At 48.2% G+C, this 22372-nt stretch overlaps 1 protein-coding gene across 1 annotated transcript; it reads left to right on the top strand.

Annotated features, from left to right (window-relative positions):
* The first annotated feature begins 13555 nt into the window (after positions 1-13555).
* LOC100383170 (Protein kinase domain superfamily protein) lies at positions 13556-22144 on the top strand. The gene is made up of 13 exons (NM_001175835.1): positions 13556-14108; positions 16039-16461; positions 16590-16696; positions 16859-18072; positions 18785-18825; positions 18965-19033; positions 19154-19254; positions 19530-19608; positions 19689-19787; positions 19859-19927; positions 20016-20065; positions 21297-21473; positions 21602-22144. The coding sequence occupies exons 1-13, from the start codon at positions 13686-13688 to the stop codon at positions 21735-21737; spliced, it is 2988 nt and encodes a 995-aa protein (NP_001169306.1). The 5' UTR covers positions 13556-13685; the 3' UTR covers positions 21738-22144.
* Positions 22145-22372: the final 228 nt, after the last annotated feature.

The raw sequence follows: 22372 nt of genomic DNA on the forward strand, positions 1-22372 counted from the left end.
GACTTAGGCATGAGCTCAATATTCTTGATTCTAGAAATTTCTTTTGATAGCTTGCACACATAGCTCATAAATGTACGTTTGATCATATCTCTTTTGTATATACTATGACTAATGTGTTTTCAAGAGTATTTCAAACCAAGTCATAGGTATATTGAAAGGGAATTGGAGTCTTCGGCGAAGACAAAGGCTTCCACTCCGTAACTCATACTTCGCCATCACTCCAAGCAACTCTCTATTCTTTGGGGAGAAATAAGCATCAAAGAAAAGGACTTCGTCTTTGGGAGAGAGTAAGAGCCCAAAGCTAAAGGACCGGACTTCGCCTTTGGTATAATCTTAACTCATTTATTTATGACCAAAGGGGAAGATAGCACTTCGAGGGCTCTAATGATTCCGTTTTTGGCGATTCATGCCAAAAAGGGGGAGAAATGAGCCCAAAGCAAAAGGACCGCACCACCACCAATTTCAAAAACTTAGTGTTTTCCAAGAAGTATTTATCAATTGGTATCCTATTGTGTTCAAAAGGGGGAGAAAGTAGTATTTCAAAAATGATATATCAAAACCCTCTTGAACACTAAGAGGAGGATCTCCTTTAGGGGGAGTTTTTGTTTAGTCAAAGGAAAAGCATTTGAAACATGGGGAGAAAATTTCAAATCTTGAAAATGCTTTGCAAAATCTTACTCATTTACCTTTGACTATTTGCAAAAGAACTTTGAAAAAGATTTACAAAAGAATTTGCAAAAACAAAGCATGTGGTGCAAGCGTGGTCCAAAATGTTAAATAAGAAAGAAACGATCCATGCATATCTTGTAAGTACTTATATTGGCTCAATTCCAAGCAACCTTTACACTTACATTATGCAAACTAGTTCAATTATGCACTTCCATATTTGCTTTGGTTTGTGTTGGCATCAATCACCAAAAAGGGGGAGATTGAAAGGGAATTAGGCTTACACCTAGTCCCTAATTAATTTTGGTGGTTGAATTGACCAACACAAATAATTGGACTAACTAGTTTGCCCAAGTGTATAGATTATACAGGTGTAAAAGGTTCACACTCAGCAAATAAAAAGACCAAGTTTTGGATTCAACAAAGGAGCAAAGGGGCAACCGAAGGCACCCCTGGTCTGGCGCACCGGACTGTCCGGTGTGCCACCGGACATGTCCGGTGGACCAGGGGGACTCAGACTCAAACTCGCCACCTTCGGGAATTTCCAGAGGCGACTCGGCTATAATTCACCGGACTGTCCGGTGTACACCGGACAGTGTCCGGTGCGCCAAGGGAGGTCGGCCTCAGGAACTCGCCAGCTTCGGGAAACTCCAACGGCTAGTCCACTATAATTCACCGGACTGTCCGGTGTGCACCGGACTGTCCGGTGCGACTCCGGAGCAACGGCTATCTCCGCCCAACGGCTCTCTGCCGCGCATTTAATGCGCGCTCTGCGCGCGCAGAGGTCAGGCGCGCCCATACTGGCACACCGGACAGCAAACAGTACCTGTCCGGTGTGCACCGGACACCCAGGCGGGCCCACAAGTCAGAAGCTCCAACGGTCAGAATCCAACGGCAGTGATGACGTGGCAGGGGGCACCGGACTGTCCGGTGTGCACCGGACTGTCCGGTGCGCCATCGAACAGACACCCCAGCCAACGGTCAAGTTTGGTGGTTGGGGCTATAAATACCCCAACCACCCCACCATTCATTGCATCCAAGTTTTCCCACTTCTCAACCACTTACAAGAGCTAGACATTCAATTCTAGACACATACAAAGAGATCAAATCCTCTCCAATTCCACACAAGGCCTTAGTGATTAGCGAGAGAGATTTGCCGTGTTCTTTTGAGCTCTTGCGCTTGGATTGCTTCTTTTCTTTCTCACTTGTTCTTGTGATCAAAACTCCATTGTAATCAAGGCAAGAGGCACCAATTGTGTGGTGGCCCTTGCGGGGAAGTTTTGTTCCCGGCCTTCATTTGAGAAGAGAAGCTCACTCGGTCCGAGGGACCGTTTGAGAGAGGGAAGGGTTGAAAGAGACCCGGCCTTTGTGGCCTCCTCAACGGGGAGTAGGTTTGAAAGAACCGAACCTCGGTAAAACAAATCCGCGTGTCACACACTTCATTATTCGCTTGCGATTTGTTTTGCGCCCTCTCTCGCGGACTCGTTTATATTTCTAACGCTAACCCGGCTTGTAGTTGTGTTTATATTTGTAAATTTCAGTTTCGCCCTATTCACCCCCCCTCTAGGCGACTATCAGAGGGTTCTCTCGCTGTCCCACGAGGTGACGTGAGCTTGGCTGACGACGTGACCGCTGCATCTGCCCGCCTGCCACCGCCATTACTGCCGGCCCATTTTTGGCCGCATCGACCGTCGCGCCTTCTCCCGCGGCTGACTGGCCCGTGATCGATGCGCCTGGCTGGCACTGTTGGGTCATACGCAGGGTTGCCTCGAGTCGCGGTACTGGTTCCGCAGTCGAGGAGGCGCGGTAGTGGCGCAAGGGGCGGCGCGGCTGCTCGCACGTAGCAACTGGCGCGCCGGTTGCGTGACGTGTGGGCCTGGGCCTCCATGCTGGGCGCGTTGGAGTCGAAGGGGTGCGTCCACTTGGCGCGGTTGCATGTCGACTGCATAGTTGTCCGCCCTTTCACCCGCCGGTCTGGGCAAAAGTGGAGGAATGCTCGTAACCGCTGGGCAGTTGCATGCACCGCGCGTGGCGGTTTGGCTTCTTCTGCTCTGGGCCAGCCCGCATGACGCATGGGACCCAGCCCCCGCGCTTTAGGGGGAGGACCTTAGAGCGTGTTGGAGAAGACTCAGCTTGCGACGGCTGGGGACGCAAGTAGGGAGAGTTGCCTTTAAAAGGAGGGTGACCCCCTTGAAAGGCGACCATGTCTTCGCACTCCCTTATGCATCGTGTCTTTCCACCTTCCGAGCCCCCGGATGGGGAACACCCGCAATCCTTCCACCTTGTCGTTAAAGGAACGCAACTTCGTGGAAGTTGGTACCTTTCAGCCATCATTCGGCTTCAAGGATTTTCATCATGCAGCCCAGCCGCATCCCCTCGCCGGCGGTCACCCAAGACGGTGACCGCCAGCCCCTGGGTGGGGAGAAGCAAGCCGGGCTGCGATCTTGGTCCCACCCTCCGCTTCAAGGATGTTCATCATCCTTACTGGGCGGAGGCCGGGCTGAGCCGGAGCTCTACCTCCCGCGCGGGTTCGTGGGTCAGCCTCTCCTTCAGCATTCAAGGGAGAGGGCGCTCACTGGCCCTACGAGAGGGGCGGACTTCGACAACGCGGGGTTGGTCGACGGCGGGCGTCGTCAGCTTCAGCGCGTTGGGCTCGCCGGCTTGGCTCCTGGTGCCCCCTCCCGCCGCAAGGGCGGTTGTCGCGCCGCGCGCACGGGAGGACCGCCCAAGACGTCGCGCGCTGCTAGGGCGGCGTTCGTGTTCTGGGGCTGTCCTGCCTTTGCACCGGTACGGCGCCTCCGCGCGGAGGTCGGTGCTCCGCTCGTCCGGGAGGATCCGAATGGGGATCTGCCGGTGGGGTGACGGCTCCTGTCGTCGGTGCCGAGGTGGAGGCGGCTCGAGAAGTCCCCGTCGCCGACGGGATCACCGCCACCATCCGCGCTTCGGGCCTCCGGCTCTTTGTACTTGTCCTCGCCCCTCGAGCGTCGGCATGGGCGAGGGCAAGGTTGCAGCGGCGTCCGCCCTGAGGCCATCGCTGCTGCAGTTCGGCCACCCATAGCGGGGGTCGTTGTCGCTGCTGCTGGAGCGGGCGACGGTGAGCCATCCGTCGGCCTTCTGTTGCTCCGCAGGCCCCCCCAATCGTGTGGGGTTGTTCGTACCTGCGGAGGTGGAACCGGAGTTCCGTTTGTAATGGCACCTTGAGTGCCGGTGTCTTGTTCATTGCGGCTGTCGGGGCCTGAACATGTATGTATTTTTGGCGCGGAGCCGTGTTTTTTCCTCATTTCGAGCACTAAGACTCGCCTGTCGGCTATCTGAACCTCTTCACCAAGCGTGAGTTGCCTCGTGCAAAGGTGACGAGTGAGGTATCCGTATCCCGGAGGAGTAGGAGTCCCTCGGCTCGGTCGGCCTTGCTGTCCGACGCTTCTCTTGCTTAGTAAAATGAACCCTCGGCTGCTCTTCGATGATCCGAAGCCGAAGGTAGCGGTGTGAGCACGGACAGAGGCTGAGTTGGCTCGAAAAGAAGACTTGGTCGGCTAGAGCCTGGCCGGGTCATCCACTAGCGGGACCGACGCCGGAGTTGAGTTGCCGAGGCCACAAACCGAGCCGATGTCCTCGGGGGACAGCTGGCTGAGGCTTCGGGGTGACCGGTCGAGCCGTCTGCTCGAGCCGAATTCCTGGAGAAGATGTGACACCCCAGTGTCACCTAGGGTTTCTCTTACAAATGCCAAACCAAGAACCATTATTTTATGTGAACCAAAGTAAGCATGAGCATCAAAATTAACTTAGGAATAAAGAATTCACCAAGCATATACTTAAAAGTATCATGATCAAAGCAAAGGGGTCTTTCAAAAAGGTAAGAATGTGTAACCCTAATAAAAACCCTAAGTAAGCCCCATGAGCAAAATTCAAGAAAATAAGGAAAAGGGTATGAAAAATTTAAAATTATGACTTGAGCCAATTATAAAAATTAAAGTATATTTAATAAGCAACAAGAAAGGTTGAGAAAGCTTAGCCAAAATAACTCGAATAAATTCCCAAATTAGCCCTTGAACCATGAACCCTTGGAGGAATTCAGATTTCTGAATTTCTGAAATTCAGACCTCTTTCCAAAGATCAACTGCGTTCTCTGTTTTTCGAAACTCAAAACTAGGATATCCAAATATCAAAGTTGTGCCAAATTCCCTTGAACATGTCCTGGAAAAGTTTGAACTCAAACCAAATTCATTTGACATGGTTTTGGCGCAGTTTGACCTCGGGACCAGACGTTCTGACACTGGCACCTTGGTGACGCTACAACTCCCTGTCCCTAGCCTAAAACCGTGCGACGTCCATACACAAAAGACAAAGCATGGTCAGGTGAACAAATCCTTCACAGCGATCTTGCCCAAATTCGCGAAGATTTGCACCCAATCAGCGCTTGAACATGGGCAGAGGCAACGGACACACGTGTTCGACCGTGGCTGACACCTCCGGTTCACGCCCGTTCGCGCACCGCGCCTCCCAGTGCATGCCCGCGCGCACTCGCCGGTCCACGACCGCTCGTGCACCGCGCCGTGCCTATAAAGCTTCCCCAGGCGCGCCCCACTTCACCCCGCGCTCACCTTCACCGGCCAGTCCCTTTTCCTTAGCTCCGGCGAGCTCAATTCCGCCCGCCATTGCCGCCAGAGCTTCGGCCACCGTGGCCAGCCCACTCCAGCCACCCCTGAGTCGAGCCAGTGCTTCGGCTAGCTCCGCCAGTGGCTCGTGAAGCTTCCCAAGCCCTCGGACCAGGCCGGACTTCACCGGAAGCCCGAGATCGACCTCACCGGACTTCGGTCTTTCGCCGCCGCGCGTGGACAGAGCTCACCGGTGAGTCTCCGTACAATTCCTTGCACCCATATCTTCTCTGGCATCCCGTGAACCTCTCTGACCCATTCAATTGAACTATCTCGCCGTGAGCAGGCCGGACTCCTCGCCGTCGACGAGCATCCCCGCCTGCGCACGTGGACCGGCCAACTCCGGCCATCCCCGACGGCGACCCGCACACCGCTGTGATCCCCGAGACCTCCCCTACGTCCTCGACCACTTCACCGGAGCAATCTCGCCGCCGGTAAGCCCCTCCGCCCTTTCTTCCGCCGCGGTTACTGTTTAAGTTAGAAGAATGACCTCGGGTTAGGATTTGTAGAACTCGAGGGGTTTTCTGTAACGTCAGTGACTCATGTGAATAGTAGCCTAAGGACTGATCCGCGAAGAAAACTTAAAAACCCGCCAGGGACCCCCGTGCAAAGTGGTTTTCCATTAAATCAATTCTGTTACTCTTTTTAAAATGACCAGAGAACTTATAAAACCCATAACTTGATGAATTCTTCATAAAAAGTTGTCAAACTAATTTTGCTAGCTTCTGAATATTATGAACTATCATTTAAAAATGATAAACTCTATCTTTTTATTCTAAATTTTAGAGTTTAAAATTAAAAACAGAAACTCACCAAACCTTGTTTAATTAAGGAAAATTTGTTTTTCTTCTGTGCTGAACTTAAGAAAATTTGTAGGTATTCAAACCTTATTTAGACACTGTTTAAAAATAGTAGGAACCCCAACATTGGAAAATATGATGTAGATATTCATTTAAAGCTATTTTGCCCAAAACTTAGAAAAAACCAGAAAGGCGATAGAAAGTGGTGAACAGTAATTAAAATTATTTTTCCTAGCTTGCTTATGTAACCGAGAACCTAGGAAAATACAGAGGCTATTAGTTCAGACCAATTTTAAATTAAAATGTTTTATTTAGCCTTATTTGGACTAAAAATCAATTATTAGAGTTATAAAGCTATAACCAAAATGAGTAATAAAAATCCAGTGGACTTACAATCATCAGAGCCCCACTACAAAAATAAAAAACACCTCAACCCAACATTTTAAGTAAGGAAAATAAATATACAATGCTAATAAGGTATTTTCCAAATAAATCATGAACAACACCTAATGATGTGGTAATGGGCAACCAAAAATTAGCTAAGTCCATAATGATATAAGCCACCAGAGAAAAATGCAAACCCATGAAAAAGAAGCAAACTCATACCTATTGCTAATGATCTAAGAAAAAGGCCACTTTTATTTCAAATAATGCATACCACCCCTTCCCTTAAGCAAAAAGATGCCAAACTTCAGAATGATTGCTCTTGCACAAAACAATAACTAAGAAAAATAAGAACTCTGTTGTTTGATATTTTTCAAACATAGTGGTAGTAGAAAGCACCCACTTGGCTAGAAACTTGAGAAAACCATAGAAAAATAATTAAAAGGTATTAATGGATAGAAATTTATATCAAGTCATGTTGTAACACCTAAAAGCTAGAAAAAATAAGTTTTCGATAATTACCCACTGTTAAATAATAGTTGTAGTTCAAAGCACCCCTTCCGCCCTAGAATTTAATAATTTTGTCCAGAGAAAACTATTCACTTTCTGATCCCCAAATTTTGAGACAGAGAAACATACACCAGCACCAAGCCACTGTAATTTTTGCAGAATTTTTAGAATTTTATAAAAGCAACTTATAGTTCAAACCCACTCCAAAACATTAAAGAGAATAAAAGAAAAGGAAAGAAGAAATAAACCTCACCCCAATAAGTCTAACTTGAGAACTTATCAACTCTCACTAAGACTTAGAAAGAATTCAGTGGAACCCCAAAAATAAACCTACCACTTACCTTAGCTAAAGTTTGACCCAATTTACCAAGTATACCACCCAAAGGTCTTACATAAGTGAAGTTAACCTTGTCTAACTCAAGTAGGTCATACATCGTCAAAAGTTGTAAATTCTAAAGCACCTGTCATATCATGCATATATCTTACGCATTGCATTCATTAGATTGTAATCTTGCCGACGGAGAGTACGTGCTCATCCCCGAGCAAGGACATGTCCAAGAGGAGGACCAGGAGCAGGCTTCAGAGGCTGCTATTGAGGATCTCCCCACAACCCCAGCAATTGAAGGCAAGCCCCGGTTTTATGCATAACCGTATTATTATATGCTACTTTACTACACTTAATGCTTATAGGATTGTAATGTGCACTTAAGTGTAGGAGTTGCGTGAAACCTCTAGTTGCATGAACTTAGGATTCCTTTTTGAGATGAATACTAGTATGATAGGTCGAGTAGCTGCTTGCTAATAAGGATCTCGGTAGAAGTCGAGTGATTTTTCTAGCACTCGCGCGAGGTCAGGAATTGATTGTATTCATCTTGATAATGGGATATATGTTAGTCTATGGACTTGGATCCAGGGAGGATGCCTTGCCCATGAGACGGGAAAAAGGAATTAAGGATTAATGTGTGGATACCTGAGTCAAGCTTTTGAACGTACTAAGCACATGCCGGGAAAAATGGTAACCAGTAAACCTAGTACCTGATTGAAGCCGGGCGCAGACTTTATCCCTCATGCGACTTGAGACTGGGTCTCCCATGCTAGCTATGGTGGGTACAAGTGCGGTCACTGCACGGCGGCGGCCGGGGTCAGTGGAGCATTGTATGCCAAGGCGGTGAGGCCTGGACGCGAACAGGGAATCGATGGGGACGGTTGTCATGTGTGGGTCGGAGTACCCTGACATGCCGTGTGTTTAGGTTTACCTTGCAAGGTTAAAACTTGATTCGAATCGTCTGCTTCTCGCAGCTAATGAGACTGCTTGACCCCTTGTACTGCATCGAGTAATAAGTGAAATGAGGTTGCATGAGATAACTTGTTGATTGAACTAAATGCTTGTTACCATGTATGCTTAGAAGGAGCAAATCTAGCTAAGTTAATGATGATAGAATTTGAAAAGCTAAAATTTGCTTTTAGAAATAGCTAGTGCTTTTGGCAAACCAAACCCCTCAGCCAAACAGCTGCATAGTCTAGAGGTAGAGGAGTAGACTCCTCACACCGGTTAAGTCTAGCTGAGTATTAATATACTCAGCCTTGCTTGTGGCACAATTTTTGCAGGTACCATTCAGGAAATGGTTGATGGTGTGACTTGGCCTACCACCCTTGCCACCGGGTTGGACGGTCGAGTGGGACGTTGCTCCGGCAGGAGAGGAGCACGAGGAGTAGTGGGCTAGGCCTTGCCCATTTCCTCGATACCGACGACATCGATTATCCGCTGCACTTTATTTTGTGAACTCTTATTTGCTACGCAAAAACTCCGATTTATGTAATAACTCAGTACTTAATTTGAGGTTTCCTATTTTATTGTATTTCTTCTGTGACTCACCTTCGAGTGAGATTGTGGAATTTGATCCTGGTTAAGTGGCTCTATCAGACTAGATCTGAGGGACTGACGGGTTATTCCGATTTAAGTGTGTTACGGCCCCTGAGGCGTGACTTAGACACTTAAGTTGGAATAATTCGGGCGGTTCCACCATAGAAGACCCTGGCGGCGATGGCCCGGACGTGGTGCTGATGTCGTCCTTCGGGGTGGAGATCCTCCGACCGCGTCGCCGTCCGAGGCTAGGTTGGACCTCGCCGAAGGCGTAGTTGACGCCGAGGGTGCTGCTGCTCCCTTCAACTGTCAAGATCCGAGCGATTGGATTATCTTGTAGTGTGTGTATGTTTTCTGCGGCCGCCGAGGCCCAAACACACCATCGTCGTGTTGTAAAGTTGCGTTTCTTTTCCCCTTGTTTCGAGTATCTGGACTTATTTGTCGGTAACAGAATTGTTTGTGCGAGCGAGAGTTACTTTTCACGGAAGGTGATGAGTGAGGTATCCGTATCCCGGAGGCGTAGGAATCCCTCGGCTCGGTCGGCCTTGCCGCTTACGCGCACTCTTACTCGTCCATAGGGTTCTGTCACCGACGCAGTCGAGAAGGCCCGAAAAATCGTTTCGGCAGAGGAGCTTTCGAGCGTGAAGACTTGTTCGGTCCACGGAATCACCTATCCGAGTGCGAGTTACTTATCGCAGAAGGTGATGAGTGAGGTATCTGTATCCCGGAGGCGTAGGAATCCCTCGGCTCGGTCAGTCTTGGCTGCTTACGTGTACTCCGTCGTTTTCAGGATCCACTTTCGAAGTAGTCGGAAAGCACGAAAGACATTCTGGCAGAAAAGATCTTTTTCCGAGGAAAATTTTGACGCAGAGGGGGTTCCCCCCTTTTAGCCCCCGAGGGAGGGTCGGGCTTTGCCGAGGCAAGGCTGACCCTTCCTTGGTGACTAAACTTTGCGTGGGAATGAGGTATACGAACAACTTGAAAGCATCTTAAGGGTAGAAGCGACGTAGTTGTTGGATGTTCCAAGCGTTGTTGTAGACCTCGCCCTGACTGTTGGCCAGCTTGTACGTTCCTAGCTTCAGAACTTTGGCGATGACGAACGACCCTTCCCAGGGAGGCGTGAGCTTGTGCTGCCCTCGGGCGTCTTGTCGCAGCCGAAGCACCAGGTCGCCCACCTGGAGGTCTCGGGACCGAACCCCTCGGGCGTGGTAGCATCGCAGAGACTGCTGGTACCGCGCCGAGTGTAGTAAGGCCATGTCCCGAGCCTCTTCCAGCTGGTCCAGTGAGTCTTCTCGATTAGCTTGATTGCTTTGGTCGGCGTAGGCCCTCGTCCTCGGGGAACCGTATTCTAAGTCTGTGGGCAAGATGGCCTCGACCCCATAGACTAGAAAGAACGGTGTGAAGCCCGTGGCTCGGCTCGACGTTGTCCTCAGACTCCAGACCACCGAGGGGAGTTCCTTCATCCACCGCTTGCCGAATTTGTTGAGGTCGTTGTAGATCCGAGACTTGAGTCTTTGTAGAATCATGTCGTTGGCACGTTCTACCTGCCCATTCGTCATGGGGTGGGCCACGGCGGCCCAGTCCACCTGGATGTGGTGATCCTCGCAGAAGTCCAGGAACTTCCTGCCGGTGAACTGGGTGCCGTTGTCGGTGATGATGGAGTTCGGGACCCCAAAGCGATGGATGATGTTGGTGAAGAATGCCACCGCCTGTTCGGACCTGATGCTGTTTAGGGGTCGGACCTCGATCCACTTGGAGAATTTGTCTATGGCGACCAACATGTGCGTGTAGCCCCCGGGTGCCTTCTGCAAGGGGCCGACTAGGTCCAGACCCCACACAGCAAATGGCCAGGTGATGGGTATGGTCTGCAGGGCCTGAGCGGGCAGGTGGGTCTGCCTTGCGTAGAACTGACACCCTTCGCAGGTGCGGACAATTCTAGTGGCGTCGGTCACCGCCGTCGGCCAGTAGAAACCTTGTCGGAAGGCGTTTCCAATAAGGGTTCGAGGTGCTGCGTGATGGCCGCAAGCCCCTGAGTGTATCTCTTGTAGGAGCTCCTGGCCTTCGGCGATGGAAATGCATCGCTGGAGGATGCCCGAGGGGCTGCGGTGGTAGAGCTCCTTCCCGTCTCCCAGCAAGACGAACGACTTGGCGCGCCGCGCCAATCGCCGAGCTTCGGCCTGGTCGAGGGGTAGCTCTCCTCGGTGGAGATATTGTAGGTACGAGGTCTGCCAGTTTCGATTAGGCGTGACCCCGCTCCGCTCCTCCTCGATGCGCAGTGCCTCACCCTTGGAGGCCGAGGGTACCTCAGGCCAAGCCGAGGGTGCCTCGGGCCGAGCCGAGGGTGCCTCGGGCTCGGGCGTGTCGTTGGTCTTGATGAAGGGTTGGTGCAGGTCTCGGGAGAAGACGTCCCGGGGAACCGTTGTTCGCCCCAAGGCTATTTTAGCTAGCTCGTCCGCAGTCTCGTTGTAGCGTCGGGCGATGTGGTTGAGCTCGAGCCCGTAGAACTTGTCTTCCAGGCGCCGAACCTCATCGCAGTATGCTTCCATCTTCGGGTCGCGACAGTGGGAGTTCTTCGTGACTTGGTCGATGACGAGCTACGAGTCACCGCGAGCGTCGAGGCGTCGGACCCCTAGCTCGATGGCGATGCGCAACCCATTGACCAGAGCCTCGTACTCAGCCACATTGTTGGACGCCGGGAAGTGGAGGCGTAGCACGTAGCGTAGGTGCTTCCCGAGGGGTGAGATGAAGAGCAGGCCTACGCCTGCTCCTGTCTTCATCAGCGACCCGTCGAAAAACATGGTCCAGAGTTCCGGTTGGATCAGAGCTGTTGGGAGCTGGGTGTCGACCCATTCAGCCACGAAATCCGCCAAGACCTGGGACTTGGATGGCCTTCCGAGGGGCAAACGAGATCGTCCACGCGGGAGGGAGCGAGCGGCCTCACGCGAGCGCCGTCCCGTCCTTTCCCGCGCGGCCAACCCTCGTAAGAGGGCCCTGGATCTTCCTTTTATAGACGTAAGGAAAGGATCCAGGTGTACAATGGGGGTGTAGCAGTGTGCTAACGTGTCTAGCGGAGGAGAGCTAGCGCCCTAAGTACATGCCATCGTGGCAGCCAGAGAGGTTTTGGCACCCGGTTCGTGTGATGTCGTGGCCGTCGGAGGAGCGCCGGAGCCTGGCGGAAGTACAGCTGTCGGGGCTGTCGAGTCCTTGCTGACGTCCTCTTGCTTCCGTAAGGGGGCTGAGAGCCGTCGTCGTCATAGAGCGTGCGGGGCGCCATCATTACTCGTATAGTGGAGCGAGCCAGATGGGACGCCGGTCTTGTTCCCCGTAGCCTGAGTCAGCTTGGGGCAGGGTAATGATGGCGCCTCCTGTTGACGTGGTCGGTCCGTGCCCTGGGTTGGGCGAGGTGGAGGCTCCTCCGAGGTCGAGGTCGAGTCTGTCTTTTAAGGCCGAGGTCGAATCCGAGCCCCTGGGTCGGGCGAGGCGGAGACCGTCGGCTGATGCCAGGGCTGAGTCCGAGCCCTGGGGTCGGGCGAAGCGGAGTTCGTCGTCTTCCGGGGCTGAGCCCGAGTCCGAGCCCTGGGGTCGGGCGAAGCGGAGTTCGTCGTCTTCCGGGGCTGAGCCCGAGTCCGAGCCCTGGGGTCGAGCGAAGCGAAGTTTCCCATGGCGCCTAGGGCCGGACTTGGCTGCTGTCACCCTCACTATGTCGAGTGGCACAACAGTCAGAGCGACGCAAGCGGCGCTGTCCTCTTGTCAGGCCGGTTAGTGGAGCGGCGAAGTGACTACGGTCACTTCGGCTCTGTCAACTGGAGGGCACGCGTCAGGATAAAGGTGTCAGACCACCTTTGCATTAAATGCCCCTGTGATTTGGTCGGTTGGCATGACGATTTGGCCAAGGTTGCTTCTTGGTGAAGACTGGGCCTCGGGCGAGCCGAAGGTGTGTCCGTTGCTGGAGGGGGTCCTCGGGCGAGACGTAGATCCTCCGGGGCCGGCTGCCCTTGCCCGAGGCTGGGCTCGGGCGAGGCGTGATCGCGTCCCTCGAATGGACCGATCCCTGACTTAGTCGCACCCATCAGGCCTTTGCAGCTTTGTGCTGATGGGGGTTACCGGCTGAGATTTAGGAGTCTTGAGTGTACCCCTAATTATGGTCTCCGACAAAATCTATATCAAGTCAAAATTCTTAGTAATTTTTTTAATCCCTTCCAATCCATAAGTCATCATAAGTCATGGAAATAACCGAATCCTTACTTTAATTTGATATTGCTAAAAGAAATCTACCCACCATCGGCGGCCGTGTCGGCGCTCAGTTTCAGTTCATGTCCCCGTCTCTCTATCTCCTCTCCGCGTAATCTAATCCGGTGGTTGCTTCGGTAATTAATGCCAAATCCCATGCCTCTCAATAGTGCTTAATCTAATCCGGTGGTTGCTTCGGTAATTAATGCCAAATCCCATGCCTCTCATCTCTCAAGTCTCAACTAATCACCACTACCACTAGGCCAGTTGCCGCGCAGACCCGACCCGGCACCCGATCCGATCCGATCCGATCCGAAACAACGCAGCCACGCCATTTTGCAGTCACACCCCTCGGAGACGCAGGAGGACTCCCCCGCTTTCGGCTTTCCTTCGCAGTTCGCACTCCTCCCGTGCCCCCCCATCCCCAGTCGGGCCAGTCCCCACCTCCTCCCCGCTTCCACCCCCTCGCCCGTCGCTTCCTCGTCACGAGTCGTCGTCTCCCCTTCGCCGACCGGGACGCGGAAACGCTCGACGCAAGCAAACCCTAGCCACCGAGCTAGCGGGGAGCCTGGAGGGATGAAGAGCCTGTTCAAGAGTAAGATCAGGTGGCAGCACCGGTCCAACGACCCCGCGTCCCCGGCGGCGCCGCCGCCGCAGACGTCGGGGCCGCCGCCCGCGAGCTCCCCGTCGGGGACGGCGCCGGCGCCGGCGCTCTCCGTCTCTACGCCGGTCTCGCCCTCGCCCTCCTCCGCGGCGGCGACGCCCACGGGCGCTGCTGCTGCTGCGGCGGCGGCTGGAGCGGGAGGGGAGGACTACATATCGTCGGAAGAGGAGTTCCAGATGCAGCTTGCCATGGCGCTGTCGGCGTCTTCCAACAGCGACTGCGCGGGGGGCCTGGACGGGGAGCAGATCAGGAAGGCCAAGCTCATGAGCCTCGATCGCTTCGCCGCCCACCGGGACGAGACCCACACCGCGGAGTTCCTCTCCCGCCGATATTGGGTGAGCCTTGCAATCGGGACAACCATCGATATATAATAATACTCGGCTTTGGGCGCCTCCACCTGCTAGTTGCTTGTGAGGTTTTAGGTTGAAACCGTTTGTGCTACTTCATTCAACTGCCTCGACTTTTATGTCTAGTTCCTAATTGAGCTTCACTTTAGCCCATAGCATGGGGAATCACACATAGCGAAAAAACGCATGTACCACCCATAAGCTTCCTGATTGTTACTGACCATTGGTTTTAGTCATAGAAGATGCTTCCTCCAATCACCAACATAATTTAACTATGGCCTAATTCAAATCTTTTAGTTCTGACGAACAATCACATAGATTGACAACACAAGATTGGCGCTGCTTGATTCATTGTGAAATGTTTTTTTTTTCTTATAACTCTTTCTATTTAAGATAACATGTGTTTGATCACTAATCAAATTGTCATATTGAAGACCACTTGGATGTCCTAATGGAATTTGTGATTAGAGGAAGTATTAGGTTGAGGCCCCGTGGAAGCCACCAATTATAGGCTTCCTAGATCACATAAAGCAGCCTTTTTTCTGTACATGCTACGCTGATCCGTTAAAGCACTAGTTTGCTGAATCATCACTAATTCCTATTTATGGCGTCTGCTTGACGAACCAAATAGTGGTCTTGGTCTCCCCGTTGTCATTTAGGTACACTTGGGAAACCTACACACACATTAATGCTGTCGACCTTTGTAAATTTTGTCACCACTGAGATACTACCTTATTTCTTGCTTGCTATTATGATCCACCTCAGTCTAGGAGTAGGAAATAATACATGGAGAAATGGAAATGCTACTTATTATTTGGGGGCTGCTTGCATGCACACAAAATATACTGAGGTATTTGCAGTGGTAAAGCCAAAATGATTGGTTTTTGTGTGCCACTACTAGGAAAAATTGGATTGCTTCCAATGCCACTGTTAGAAGGGAAAAAAGATAACAAAAAGAAAAGACTTCTGCTCCTGAGAAATGGGTACAAAAATATACACCTTTGTAGGCAACCAGGGCATGCAAAAACCTAGGTTAAAAAAGGAAGAAGCCGTATGCATGCTAGATGGTCTATATCATGGAGGTGGAAGATAGGTAGCATAATTCTTTTTTTCAGAAGCAATATATGGTTGCTGGTCAAATCGTGCTAGTGTATCATGGAGGTGGGCAGGACTGCTATCAAGGGAAAACCAGGATCCGCTGAAGAATGGAACTGAAGTCCTTAAAGAACTGCGCTGTTCTACCATCTGCAGGAAGCAGCCCAGGATCAAGGGATGGCTTTGATCGCAACCAGTGATGTGGTGGCCTGAAGTTTCAGATGTGCCGATAAGCGAAAGTAAACTTGGGCTGCTTGTTGGATGTAGTAACATGTTCTAGCACCTTAGTGATGTTCTGTTTGTAATAGCTGCTTTTGGCTGGATCCATTGGTTTGGCTGGAGTGTGTCCGGTCGCAATTCTGACCAGTAGTTTTGTATTTCTTGTTATCGTGCTAGGAGTAATGGAAACCTGAGTGCTCTATTACTATCCAGTTTTTATCCCTGTATCATTTGCAACAACCGTTGGATGTTTTTACTTGCAACAATCTACATAATTTTGTTGCTATAAGTAATGAAATTCGAGTCTGCCCTAGTGTGGAAAAAAATCACGCTGTCATTTTTGTATGCTGTGTTCATGCCGGCCAAATATTTTTCTGAACAGATTCTTTCCATTGCCAATCTCTATTAGGGTTCTTCTTTGAGATGCAAGATCAGTGTTTTTATTAACTCTAAAGTTTACCTGCCTGTTGGTGTGTCTAGTTAGGTCAAATTCTTGTCGTAATACTATTTGTTGGTCTGTTGTTCACTACATACGAGTGTGGTTGTTGTGTTCTAACATTCATGCTCTGTTATGATTATGACATCTGTTTTAAACTTCTTTCAGGATTATAACTTTCTTGATTACCATGAGAAAGTTATTGATGGCTTCTATGACATCTTTGGCTCCTCTATTGAATCCTCTAGGCAGGGGAAGATGCCATCATTAGCAGATCTCCAAACAGGCATAGGGGACCTAGGCTTTGAAGTCATTGTAGTAAACCGAGCCATTGATAGTACCTTGCAGGAGATGGAGCAAGTGGCACAGTGCATCCTGTTGGACTTCCCTGTTGCCAATATTGCACTCTTAGTGCAAAGAATAGCTGAGCTTGTTACAGATAATATGGGTGGACCTGTCAAAGATGCTAACGACATGCTCACAAGGTGGCTGGAGAAGAGTACTGAGCTGAGAACATCGCTACAAACAAGTTTGTTGCCTATTGGTTGCATCAAGATAGGGTTATCACGTCACCGTGCCCTACTTTTCAAGGTTCTCTTCTTCGGTCCCTTCCTCTTTCTCATGCATGCATTTGCAAGAAAACTAGCTAGCTTATTGTTTCAACTGAGAAGCACATACTTAGAAAGTAATGTAATTATGTCTTGTACCTCTCCATGCAGATCCTTGCCGATAGTGTTGGGATTCCATGCAAACTTGTCAAAGGGAGCAATTATACTGGTGGTGATGATGACGATGCTATAAACATAATTAAGATGGACAATGAAAGGTATCAATGTTTAATTATTGTGCTTTGTTCATACTTCACAGTATAAATACTTAAGATACGTCAAGTTATGCTATCCATGTGCTAGTCTTATTTACTATATTCCAATTAATTTGTTGCTACTCTATGTTTACTAAGTAGTTTTTTGGTTAAATTTTTCTGTAGGGAGTTTTTGGTTGATCTGATGGCTGCTCCTGGTGCTCTTATTCCAGCAGATATCTTAAGTTGGAAAGGCAATTCGTTAAATTCTAATCGAAAACTCGGCCTGAATCGAACAGCTGGATCATCAAGTACTGTTGATGCTAATGTGGATCCTACTGTATTGCCACTTGAACCTAAAGGTGGCCAACTGCCTTTGTTCAGCAGTGGTGATTGGATGTCAGACATTGATTCTGGATATGAGGCAGCAGAAATTGCAGCTTCTACTCAAACCTCTTCGGGTGTCACACCATCTGTTTCTGCTGGAAGTGTTTTTGGCAGTTCATGGATGCTGGTTAATCATGACCAATCAGATGGACCATCAACTTCTGCTGGTACATCATCGCAGCAGAAAGTTGTACCTCAAAGCGAGCATCAGCGGAATTTAAACCGCCTTCCAGATCTGCAGGAAATTCCAGAGTCAAAATACCTTTTTGCTGATCTTGTTCCTTCTGGGGATAATAAGTCTAAGAAAACTTCAGTACCATTCAAAGGACCAGATCATAGGAACAATGAGTTGCAAAAGCGCAGAGAGAACATTGTCCCTAATGCTGGAAGACCACAGCAGCGGTTAGTTATGAAGAATTGGTCTCCTTACAATGATGTTTCCAACAACAAACAGTACAATTATGTCGAGGATTCGTTTGCTCGTAGAAATGTTGGTAATAATGCTGCATCATCATCATCCCAGATGCCACGACCAGCCGTAAGATCTAACCTTAATTCTGGATTGCATAATGATGCATCATATCATAATTATGATAGCATTATGGCTGGTACCTCTGCCATGAAGATTACATCTACAGCTGAGACCGGGAAGGTTCCTGAAAGGGTTCTGCGTGGTGATTTGGACAAGGGTCAAACAAATTATAGATTGGAGGATCAACATGTCATAGTTCAACCACCACAGGGAAGACTTCCATGGGGTAATCCTGCAGAAGGAAGAGTTCCAATGAATAGAGTTCAGAGTCAAGCAAAACAACACTTGGAAAACATGGATGCAAAGCAAGACCATAAGAAATTGCTCCCTGATCCAAAAAAATCTCCCCTTGACAGATTCATGGACACATCATTGCCTTCAAGAAACATGGACATGAGGTCACAGAGGCTTGACTTCGATGATGTCTCTGAGTGCGAAATTCCTTGGGAAGATCTTGTGATTGGTGAAAGGATTGGCTTAGGTACTTATTTTGCTACCAAGTTTTGATATACACTCTTCTGCTTTTGAACTACTCCCTCCGGTTTCGTTTTAACTGAGGTCCTAGCCTTTTTGTGTGAATGTTAATTATTGATGTTTTACCTATTATAACTATTTTATGACAATGCTACCCTTCATTAATGATAAGCTAACGCCTCGTTTCCTCCAACGTTTCGTTTGCCGTTCCACGCTAGCGACTGATAACAAGCAATATGTCGGCCAAAAACAGCGAGGCGCGAATCACGATAGAAAAAAAAACGGCAGTGCGACAATGTAAAATAGTGTCCTGAAAAAAATGCCAAGCTATGTAAAATATGCCATGCAAAAATAAATGTGCTATGGCAAGACTCGAACCCAAGTGCTCGGGTGTTTTTGCTATAGCAAGCAACCAGTAGGCATCAAAGCAGATCTGGTTGCGATGGCCACGATACATATTTAATAAGGGTACAACAGGAAATCACACATATAATTAATCATGTCCATCATGTCCTGAACGTCAATTAAAACGAAACTGGAGGGAGTAACAACTTAGAGCTGTTTTGGAAACTAATTTTAAATATGCTGAACTGTATTTCAAGTTGTTAGCTTTGATGGGTATGCTTTTTATTAGTTGAATAGGAGTGGGCTGGTTGCTTGAACTTGCACCTTCCTGATCTCTGCATGAAAACTATTGATTGATTTGCTTCGTTCAATAGGTTCATATGGAGAGGTTTACCGTGCTGACTGGAATGGAACCGTAAGTAGTTCATTCACTCATTTTAGTTTTTTGTATCTTGAGCTTGGCCATTTGTTCAAGATGTTCTGTGGAAGCCATAAAAGAATCAGATGAGAAACCAAATCATGGTCAATGCACTGAAGTTTTCGTTTATTTTCAGGAAGTAGCTGTAAAAAAATTCTTGGATCAAGATTTTTATGGCGATGCTCTGGATGAGTTTAGGAGTGAAGTAGGTGAACTTTTATCTGTTTCTATCTTGGAGTTTTCCTAAATAAACTATTCAATTTTCATATTTACTCAGTTCAATTGTTGATTTATTGTTTGATATACGGATATACTTTTTGACAAGGTTCGAATTATGCGTCGGCTGCGCCATCCAAATATTGTTCTCTTTATGGGTGCTGTTACACGCCCTCCGAACTTATCTATTGTATCTGAATATCTTCCAAGGTATAATATACTTTAACTACACAATCACTGTTTATATTGTGGAATGTGTGAATTAAATATCCCACTCTAGACAATACAGAAGGTACTGCCATGCATAAACTAAGGTTCTTTTTACAATTTAATTTTGCATGCTATTAGATGTCTAGGTTCTTGCAATTCTGGAGTTGCTAAATGCTACATAGTATGCATAGACTCGTGCCCATCAGATTCATACAAAAAAACCTGAAGAGGTGTTTGGTGATTCATGGTTGGTTCATGATTTTGTCCTTGTTTAGGGGAAGCTTGTATAAGATCCTTCACCGCCCTAATTGCCTAATTGATGAAAAGCGGAGGATCAAGATGGCCCTTGATGTGGTAAGGATGAATATTATATATTTCATTGATATGTTTGTTTTGTTGTTCCTGCTCATAAAAAACCACTTTTTTCTCTTAAGGCCAAAGGTATGAATTGCCTGCACACTAGCATGCCTACAATTGTTCATCGAGATCTGAAATCTCCAAACTTGCTGGTTGACAATAATTGGAATGTTAAGGTGTGTGATCTTGCCCACGATTAATATTTGGCCACCAATAATCATTCACATCAATATATGCAATATAACAGGTTTGTGACTTTGGACTTTCGCGGTTGAAGCACAGTACATTTTTGTCATCCAAATCTACAGCTGGAACAGTAAGTAGCTAGCATCTGATGAGAAAAACATGTCCTCTTTCTTTCCTTGGAACATGATTTATTATTATTTTTTTGCATCATCTATCAGCCTGAGTGGATGGCACCTGAGGTTCTGCGGAATGAACAATCGAATGAAAAGTGAGTGATTTTCAGATGCATTCTAGCTCCCATCTTATTCGGGAATCAGGATATTCGGGTTATTGAGCATTTCCGTGGAGCGTGGATATAGGATTCCATGTTCCTGTCGAATTTTTGTTCTTGTGGTTTTGTGCTCAGACCAAAGATTTTTTTGTTTTCTCGTAGTTGGATCTGACTGCTTAGTAATTTCATGTTGTGGGATCATGCATCTATCTAGTCAATCTTTTACAAATATTTTGTACTCCATATGCAAGACTTTGTTACTAAGACCGTGTCAAGCAGGTTACCTATATGGTCACCCAAAACACTATTTTGCATTATAGACTGCATTGTTCGCAGAGTGGAATTTGAAATAGGAGATGAGATGAGAGATAGGATGAGTAAGCTGGAGATAGTGTAAATGTGTAATAACCCGGTAAAACACAGTTCTCTTCTCTCTCCCTTCTACTCTGCCATCTCTCTGTCTCTCCTCCGTCACCCCATCCTAACAACACGAACCCAAGTAGCATATATGGCGCACAGCTTGACACATACATGCTTGTCACATGTGACTATGTGAGCCTTGTTCCTGTTACACTTGCCAGCGATCCAACACTCGCCTTCGGCAATGAATTCTTACAAGCCGCCTTCTCCAGGAGATACACTTACCTTCCTTGCCAACTTTCCCCTTTGTCTTCCTGCCGATCCCCACTGCAACCATGGCACTTCTGCACAGCAGAGAGGATCCTTGGTTGGTTTAAAAATTAATGATCTGTGTACCAAGTGAGGAGATATGTGGTGATGTGACTAGTTTTCAATCAGGTCTCTGGCTAGTTTTACAATTTTCCAACCAATCATGTAGAAACCAGAACAGTGCAGGTTTATTAATATATCTCCCCTCCAGAACTATAGGTTTCACACTTTCGCTGGTTCTCCTGCAACACATTTTTATTCTTTGCAAAAACTGAAGTATGATAGGATCCTCACCGCTTAAAAAAGGACAGACTCAGTTCTGGAGGTGCCTACATGAGTGTGTGTGTGTTGGGGGGGGGGGGGGGGGGTGGGGAGGGTCTAGGGAAGGGATAAACCCAGGCAAGTCTTCCCTCCGCAAATGCGGACATGTTTCAAACCTGTGACCTAGTGACTCAATGAGACAGCTCTCACCACTGCACAGCTCTTCTAGGATCCTCACAGCGTACCTTAATTGAATTCAGTAACAATCTTTAATGCACCCACCCTGAATTTTGTGCAGGTGTGATGTTTATAGCTTTGGTGTCATCTTATGGGAACTGGCAACACTTAGAATGCCATGGAGTGGGATGAATCCAATGCAAGTTGTGGGGGCAGTTGGTTTCCAGGATAGACGGCTTGATATTCCCAAGGAAGTTGATCCTCTGGTCGCAAGGATAATATTTGAATGCTGGCAGAAGTGAGTTTTCAGAAAAGCCCTTTTAAGAGTTTAACCTGTTCTCTGATGAAAGTTTCATGTCTCGTTCATGGCATTCAAAATTTGACTCGATTTAAATTTGTGCTAACATGTGCGTTGCCAATCGCCAGGGATCCAAATTTGCGCCCGTCATTTGCACAGTTAACAAGTGCCCTGAAGACTGTTCAAAGACTAGTGACCCTTTGTCACCAGGAGAACCAGAGCCCCCATGTTCAACAAGAAATCTCAGTGCATTTGACTCCTTAGTGGGGCTTTCCACTTTGCGTTGTGCATAGTTTTTTGTTCTGCTGCTGTTTGTGTTTGTCAAAAAGTCGGCAAATGCACCTTGTAGATTGAGCGTCCGAGGTGGTAGACACTTTGCTGCCGCGACAAGGACCCCAAAGGTAGGGTATGTATAGAGTCGCCCATCAAACAGCAATCGGATCAGTGTGTAGCAACTCATTGTTATGCCCTCGTCAATACCTGGCCAACCGGGTGCGAGCCCTCTGGAAAAGCAGTGAGAGCTCTGTGTTCATTGTGAATTTGCCTGGCTATGCTAAGTGGATTTTCTGTCTTGCTGCGCAACAGACAGCATATTTGCAAGTTGGAAGTGCTGTAACTCTGTACAATCAGAACACGTGAATTTGCCGCGCTATCTAGCTTTGTTGTTGCTGACTTTGCGTGTGGTTTAAGAGCTTTAGCATCTTCCATAGTTTTCCTGAAAATTATTATCTAAATTACCTTTAAGAGGGTTATTTGAGTAAAAAATGTTTTCTATATCTCCTTATCCTCCAGTAGCTTTTAATATCTCACATGTGTATTCTAATAAATAGTCATTCTTGCTCTTTATTTTGACTTGTGAGAAATACACAATTAAAGTGGTCGTTAGAGGATATCTTTTT

Source organism: Zea mays, chromosome 9, assembly GCF_902167145.1.
Source record: "Zea mays cultivar B73 chromosome 9, Zm-B73-REFERENCE-NAM-5.0, whole genome shotgun sequence".
NCBI lineage: Eukaryota > Viridiplantae > Streptophyta > Magnoliopsida > Poales > Poaceae > Zea > Zea mays.

What these genes read in the sequence shown, in the direction of transcription:
- LOC100383170 (NM_001175835.1), top strand. Translation starts at nt 13,686, where the DNA reads ATGAAGAGCCTGTTCAAGAGTAAGATCAGGTGGCAGCACCGGTCCAAC. An exon ending in ACCGTGCCCTACTTTTCAAG is followed by an intron (nt 16,462 to 16,589) that starts GTTCTCTTCTTC and finishes CTCTCCATGCAG; the next exon opens with ATCCTTGCCGATAGTGTTGG. An exon ending in GTATCTGAATATCTTCCAAG is followed by an intron (nt 19,255 to 19,529) that starts GTATAATATACT and finishes GTCCTTGTTTAG; the next exon opens with GGGAAGCTTGTATAAGATCC.